The 7,505-nt window shown below is 47.6% G+C and overlaps 1 protein-coding gene across 2 annotated transcripts in view; it reads right to left on the bottom strand.

Moving 5' to 3' along the window:
- Afap1l1 (actin filament associated protein 1 like 1) overlaps positions 1-7,505 on the bottom strand; it is a 63,735-nt gene that overhangs the window by 4,246 nt on the left and 51,984 nt on the right. For both annotated transcript variants that reach the window (XM_031365817.1, XM_031365816.1), the window contains exons 16-17: positions 3,301-3,465; positions 1,713-1,891 (exon numbers count right to left, since the gene is read on the bottom strand). In XM_031365817.1, coding sequence (XP_031221677.1) covers positions 1,713-1,891; positions 3,301-3,465 — 344 coding nt within the window. The remainder of the gene's footprint in view (positions 1-1,712; positions 1,892-3,300; positions 3,466-7,505) is intronic.

Raw genomic sequence — 7,505 nt, forward strand, 5'->3', positions numbered from 1 at the left:
CGCTGTAGACCAGGCTGGCCTCAAACTCAGAAATCCACCTGCCTCTGCCTCCCAAGTGCTGGGATTAACCACCACGCCCGGCAAAACAAGTACTCTTAATTAATCACTTCAGTTTATAGATGAAATCAGGAAGGTCAAAGTTCTGTGCAAAGTCATGTGGTTGCATAGTGTGAGAGCTGGGGTTCGAATCCCATAGCTGTACTGTTTCCTTTGGGGGTGGCTGTTACACAGAGCGCACGTATATGCACCTAACTTCTACTCGGCGTTCTGTCTTATTGTCTACACTCTCTTCACTGTTAAATCTTCAGATAACTACTTAATACTCAGCTCTATAAGTTCTTGTGCTGTCTACTTTTATGTTAACACAGGTTTCTGAGAGAGGAGCCTCAATTGAGAAAATGCCTCTATAAGATCGGGTGGCAGGCAAGCCTGTAGAGCATTTTCTTAATTAGTAATTGACGGGAGGGGGCCCAACCCATTGTGGGTGGTGTCATCCCTGGGCTGTCGGTCCTGGGTTCTATAAGAAAGCAGGCTGAGCAAGCTCTGGGGAGCAAGCCAGGAAGCAGCACCCCTGCATGGCCTCTGCATCAGCTTCTGCCTCCAGGACCTATTTGAGTTTTTGTCCTGGCTTCCTTCCATGATGAACAGCGAGCCACATAAACCCTTTTCTCTCCAAAGTGCTTTTTGGCCATGGCGTCTCATCACAGCAGTAGGACCCTAACTGAGACAACCCTGTAAAACATTTAGAAAAGACTTATTTTTTTCTGTCTCCAAAGGGCATCAAAAGGCTCACAGGGAGCGGGAAGAGCAGTGAGTGTGCTGCTGAGAGGCAGCAGCTGGGAGGAAGGGATGGGTTCTCCATCTGAAAAATGAGGCTAACACCGCCCCCAAAGAGAGGAAGATCATGGGGTGTGGTCTGCCCATAGAGAACGGCTTGGAACACAGCTCCCAGTGGCAGCTCATACTTATCAGTCAAGTTAGGGTTGCTGTTTGAGAGCAGGGAGGGCGTCTAATCATCCAGCAAACACTTGGTATATGCCTCTCAGTCAGACTCTGAGAGGCTGATAGGATAAAGAGTCTAACTCCTGTGGGTTGCTTCTGGTGCTGGTCATCTAACCTAAGTTTCATACATGCCAGCTCATGTGCTTCATGCACCACACCACCACCCTGTGTGTGTGTGTGTGTGTGTGTGTGTGTGTGTGTGTGGTTGCTGTTGTTGTTGGAACACTTTATCCAGAGGCTTGGGGGAAGTTGGGGGACGCTGCTTGCTGTAGACCTTAGTGATCTCCCTGTTGCTAAGAGAAAACAATGCAGCTGTTGATCCTATAGAGCTCCCCGTGGGGGTGCTGGGATTTGAACTCAGGTCCCCTGGAAGAGCCGTTAGTGCTCCTAACTGCTGAGCCATCTCCCCAGCACCCCTCAATTCTTCTTAAAACCAATAATTACTTGGGGGCAGGACACAGAGAGCATATAGATAAGGATGGACACACATTCCCTACCCCCACTCGGTTCAGGGCTATGCAGATGAAGAAGAGATACAACCATTGGCAACACTGATAGCAATGCTGCCTAGTAGGGTAATCCTGCCCTCCCTGGGACATATGGCATTTTCTAGTGACGCTTTTGAGTGTCAGAACTGGGAGTGAGAACATACACGGGGGTGTTGTGTAGTGTGTGAGGGGTTCAGAAGTGGCTCCCCACGGAGGACTCACTTGGCTCTTGTTCTTGCTGCTCACAGACAGACCGAGGGCTGGACCCCCGGCCAGGGACTGTTGCAAGCGTTCCTTCACAGCTACCAGCTTGAGCTCCAGGTCGATCCTCTGCTCTTCTTTGGCACGACACTGAGCTTCCAGAGTGGCCACAGCCTCTTCCAAGGCCTTCAACTTTGCTCCTGAGTCCAGAGATATGGATGAGAAAGTCTGCGTGGGTGCAGGCACCATCTGTCTCTCCCGGAGGGCTTTTCCAGCACCCTGGGTCCGTTAAAAGATGGACTTTGAGGTGCATCACCAACCACATTGTGGTGTAGGCTATATCTGCCCAGCCACCATCTTCAGGAAATGGCACCCTAATATTCCACTACAAAACCACCCTTGCCCTCTCATTCCCTATGCTTTGAGTGGGTTGGTTCCACATAGCTCGGGCCTGGCCCACAATCACAGTGATTGGTTTAAGAGCTGGTTCAAATGGAGCAAATCCTGAGGTTTTGGCCGGTTGGTGGTGGCGCACGCCTTTAATCCCAGCACTTGGGCGGCAGAGGCAGGCAGATTTCTGAGTTTGAGGCCAGCCTGGTCTACAGAGTGAGTTCCAGGACAGCCAGGGCTACACAGAGAAACCCTGTCTCGAAAAAAAAAAAAAATCCTGAGGTTTTGGTTGTGGCCACTGGGAAGAGACCCCAGCCTTCGCTGGAGTGTCCAGAAGGACTGGGTGAAAGCTTATACTATGCAGCCACTGTGTCACCACAAAGAGGAAGAGAATGAAGGCATGTTTCCTTGTACTTCACTACACCTGATCTCTCAGTTTGCGTATCTGTTTCTGATACGCCAGTGTGATTTGGGCTTCTATTACTTGTGTACTGGAGTCACAGTACAGAGCTTTCCACAGACCAGGTTTTCCAGGAGGACCTGTTGCTTATTTAGTTTAAGCTGACAAATTTTCATTAATACTTCTCTTTCACACTACAATCTCTACACTAGAAATCCTCCTCTTAAATGGGTAGGCTCTAAGGTCGGCCCACTGAATCTGTCTGTACCGTTTTGATGCATGTTCTGTTCTTAGGGAAGGGTCCATAGATTGTATGCTCCATAAGGGCCATGCATATTCTATAAGGCAGGACGTCCTGTACCCCAGAGCACACGGGAGAAACCCAGGCAGAAGTGTGAACAGCAGTTAGGTAAAGAATTCAAAGAAGCAGTGGGAAATGGGGTTAGAGACACCCAGAGTAGGCAAGGCCTATTGAGGTCTCTGGATTCCAGAGATCCTGGGAAATATCGCTGCTCATCAAATCCACTGTTTTTCATCAGAGTGAATGAATGCAGGACCCAAAAGAGTCAAGATGCTGAGGTAAGAATCTGTCTCAGTTCCACCATACTCGGATGGTTCCCACCCTCTATCTGAAGCAGTTATTAAACTGCCAGGCTTGCTTTAGACAGGGTGGATGATGACAAGGAGGGTCAGGGGGGAGCCCATCCCTCCTGGGTGGGAAACCAGGAAATGTGTGTAAGAGGCCTCCCTTCCCTGTGCCAGGGGAAGTGCTCAGGCTAAATGGCCCTTGTGTGCCCCAATGCCTTGGCAGGTACCTACCTGGGTCGTTCCGAATGGCTTCCTTCAGCTCCTTCTTCTCCTGTCGCAAGGCCGTCAGTTCTGTCCGGATCATCTCCTTCTCTTTCTCCAGCCTCTCTTTTTCTACCAGGTACCTTCGGGCATCCTCCTCCGCCCGGTTCTTGCCGTACTTGTATTGATTGGCACCTACAGAGATACAGGAGAGCAACAGGTCCTCAGGTCTGACCTCTGGTGAGGTACCTCCGTGGTGTTAGCTTGCCTCTTACCTCCACTTCATATAAAAATATGAATATTTAGGTCTACTCATTTAAGTGTACTCAGCATGAATCCCTTGGGGGAAATAGGGAGCCACGGGGAGGAAGCACGCACAGGGAACCCCACAGACCAATTTGCATTCCCTCTTGCCTGGGTGCGTGACATCAGACAGAAATGATTGGGGTGCTTTTGTGCCTTTCCTCCCCTTCCCCCCAGATCTCAGTGTCCTTATGCACAAATAAAGAGACTGATCACATTTAGCGTCCAGGACACAGTAAGGTTGAAATGTGGTAATCAAGGAAAAGCACCTAATAGAGTACTCAACACAGGAGTGCTCAGTACATAATGATAGTAGTATCATATAATAAAGCAAGTTTCCTGTTGCATAACCCCCTCTTGCTTTGTAAAAAGTGTGAGTCAGTATCTACGATAAAGGGAGATACTGACTTATAACTGAGGTCAAACCTAGGCCAGTGTCAGTCAGCAGCTGCTCACTGCATTGCTGTGGAAGAGAGAGAGAGAGAGAGAAAGAGAGAGAGAGAGAGAGAGAGAGAGAGAGAGAGAGAGAGAAGGGGGAAGGGAGAGAGAGGGGGGGGGAGGGAGGGAGGGAAAGGGGGGGACAGAGAGAGACAGAGGGGGCGTGGGGGAGAGCGAGTGAGTGAGCGATCACGTGCCCCAGGAGTGTGCTGTAGCTCCAACACAATGGTGGACAGCAAGCAGCTGCCCAGAAACGCATTCCTCAATCCAAGTGTATGCGGCACACTGGACTACTTACTACTTGAATTTCCCATCTAACCTTCTTCTAGTTGATGAGGTCACAGAATCTGTATCCATGAAGTCAGTGGCCTCAGAAGAGAGCAAGATGGCTGCCTATGCGACACTGCGTGGCCCTTACAGGCACTAGGCCTGCTGACTTGGACTTGGCTTCCAAAGTTGGGACAAACGAGCTGTTGTTTTTAAAATGGTCACCTGGGTGAGACGTTTTGTGATAGCGGACTGAGGACCAGGGCAGCTTTCCTCCTGTGTGCCTCAGGATGTCACTACACCAGGGGTTTCCATGTGCTTTCTAGCCCTACCCCCAACCCTGTGACTTCAATGATGGCCTGCAGGCCCCTGGGATGGAGACGGAGACACCACTGGGCTCCATCTCCACAGCTTACAGTCTGGGCTTTCGGGAGAGATTTGATTTGAAAAACAGGTGTAAGTTTTTTATTTTTTATTTTTATTTTTTTACATTTTGTGGTTTGTGATTTGCAGAGAGCTTGTGGTGCCACTTCTAGGAAACTGGCAAGAATATTTGACATTGGGCTAGGACAGGGAAGTAGGCTCTAGAAAAATACAGCTGAGGAATGTGTTCCTTGATTCTTGATCATCTTGGTAAGTTCTAGAAACAGTGACCTCAGGACCTCTGTTTATGCCTTTGTTCCTTGACTATCCTGCTTATGACTTAGAAATGACCCCATTCTTTGTATGCACCTGGAATGATATAAAAGTAGACTGGAAAAAATTAAACCCACTCAGCATTTGCTGGGGCCATACTATAATGTTATCTCTCTCTTTTTTTCTTTAATCCTCACTCCCTCCCTTGAGAAATGATTTCTTTTACTTTTTAAAAAAAGATTTACTTATTTATTTATTTTATGTATATGAGTACACTGTAGCTATCTTAAGATGCACCAGAAGAGGGCATCAGATCCCATTACAGATGGTTATGTGCCACGTGTAGTTGCTGGGAATTGAACTCAGGACCTCTAGAAGAGCAAGCAGTGCTCTTAACTGCTGAGACATCTCTCTAGCCCAGTCAGTGATTTCTTTTTTTTTTTTTTCTTTTTTCTTTTCTTTTCTTCTTTTTTTTTTTTTTCGAGACAGGGTTTCTCTGAATAGCCCTGGCTGTCCTGGAACTCAGAAATCTGCGTGCCTCTGCCTCCCAAGTGCTGGGATTAAAGGCATGTGCCACCACTGCCCTGCCTAGTCAGTGACTTCCTTACTGTCTTATGTCCACTTCAGTTTTCTGTTTGGCTTATCCACTGATTTTTATTTTTGCATTTTATTTTATTTTATTTTTGTTTCTTCGAGACAGGGTCTCACTATGTAACTCTGGCTGTCCCAGAATTAACTATGTAGACCAGGCTGCCTTGAACTCAAGTCTGTCTGCCTCTGCCTCCTGAGTGCTGTGATTCAAGGCCTGAGCCATTATTCCCAGTGATTTTTTTTTTTCATGACAGTGTCTCTTTAGCTGGCCTTTGTATCCATGCAGATAAGGCTAGCCTGGAACTTGCAGTGGTTCTCTAGTCTCTGCCTTCTGAGCACTGGGGACTGTGGCATGTCAATTACACAAACAATTTTCTATTTAAACATGGGCTTTTGGGGCTGGTGAGATGGCTCAGTGGGTAAGAGCACTGACTGCTCTTCTGAAGGTCCTGAGTTCAATTCCCAGCAACCACATGGTGGCTCACAACCACCCGTAATGAGATCTGACACCCTCTTCTGGTGTGTCTGAAGACAGCTACAGTGAATTATGCTGGAGCGAGCTGGGAGGAGCGAGCAGAGGTCCTGAGTTCAATTCCCAGCAGCCACACACATGATAGCTCATGGCCATCTGTACAGCTACAGTGTACTCATACACATAAAATAAGTGCTTACTGGAGAAGTTCTCAACACTATGCATCCCTCATTCTGAGCGAACCAGACAGGAGAAAGGACTTGTTCAAAGATACACGGTGATGTCTCAGCCAAGCGAGGAATAGGAGACAGCGCTCCTGAGTCCCAGGAGCAATGATTTATACTAATGCAATGGAGAGCGGAGTCTTGGAAAAGCAAAGACTAGAGGTCTGGGTGCAGGGGAAGCAAACACATTGTCCTCTAGGAAGGTGACTTGCTCTACGACTGCCTCAACTAGTCCCCTGTGAGGTCTGGAGAGCACAGGTGGGGACAGAGTTGAGCTGTGCATCTTGTGGCATCCCTGCCCAGGGACAGCAGAGGGATTGGTTCTTTGCAATACTACTTTAGGTCAGAGACCTAAACTCCTCCCTCTCTCTCTCCCTTTGTCTCCCTCTCTCTCCCTCTCCCCCCCCCCCCATAATTTATATATATCTGTATATGCATATATAGATTTAAGCACTCAACTGTTAAACAGATAATACTCATGTAGTCTAAAAAACATTTAAATTAGCAGCTAATATCAAGAATTCACACACTGGGTGGTAGTGGCACATGACTTTAATCCCAGCACTCAGGGAGGCGGAGGCAGGCAGATCTACCTGAGTTCCAGGACAGCTAGGGCTATATAGGGATACTCTATTTTAAAAATACAAAAAACAAACAAGCAAACAACAACACCTCCTCCCCCCAAATTTACATGAAGTTTAATTTCTGGCCTTTTGAATAACCAGTAAATGCTGCCTGGTGTCTCCTGGGGAAGCCACACAGGGTCTGTCTGCAGTTAGGACCTAACACTCCATCTCTGCAAGCCTCCCTTCCCCACTCACCTGCCCTCTAGCACCCCGCTTTGGGTTACTTTCTTTTTGTTTCTGTTGCAGACCTGGGGACTGGGACTTTAGAGCTTACCACTCCTGGCTAGCGATCCCACACTGCCCAGCCCCATTACTTTCTTTAGGGCAGAGCACACTGGCACACTTAATGCAGTATTCGCTCATGCTCATTTTTGTCACGCACACTCGTCTACTCCAGTCACATCTAAAATATCGGGGATAAAATCTTGATAAAGGATAAGAGGCAATAAGACTTCAAAAGGAGATCTGTGTCTCCTGGATTTCAGACAGTCGCTGGTATCCACTAACTCAGATGTGTTTCAGATTAGTCTTTCTAATCATCAACACGGCCTCATAATTAGGCATAAAGTTACCCCAAGTAATGATCTGTAAATGGTTAAGATTGGGCATTGTCTCTTGGCCGACACAATGTTTCTAACTATCTTAGTTTAACGTTTTTTTTTTTTTTTTTTTTTTTTT

This window comes from Mastomys coucha, unplaced genomic scaffold (genome assembly GCF_008632895.1).
Source record: "Mastomys coucha isolate ucsf_1 unplaced genomic scaffold, UCSF_Mcou_1 pScaffold13, whole genome shotgun sequence".
Classification (NCBI taxonomy): domain Eukaryota; kingdom Metazoa; phylum Chordata; class Mammalia; order Rodentia; family Muridae; genus Mastomys; species Mastomys coucha.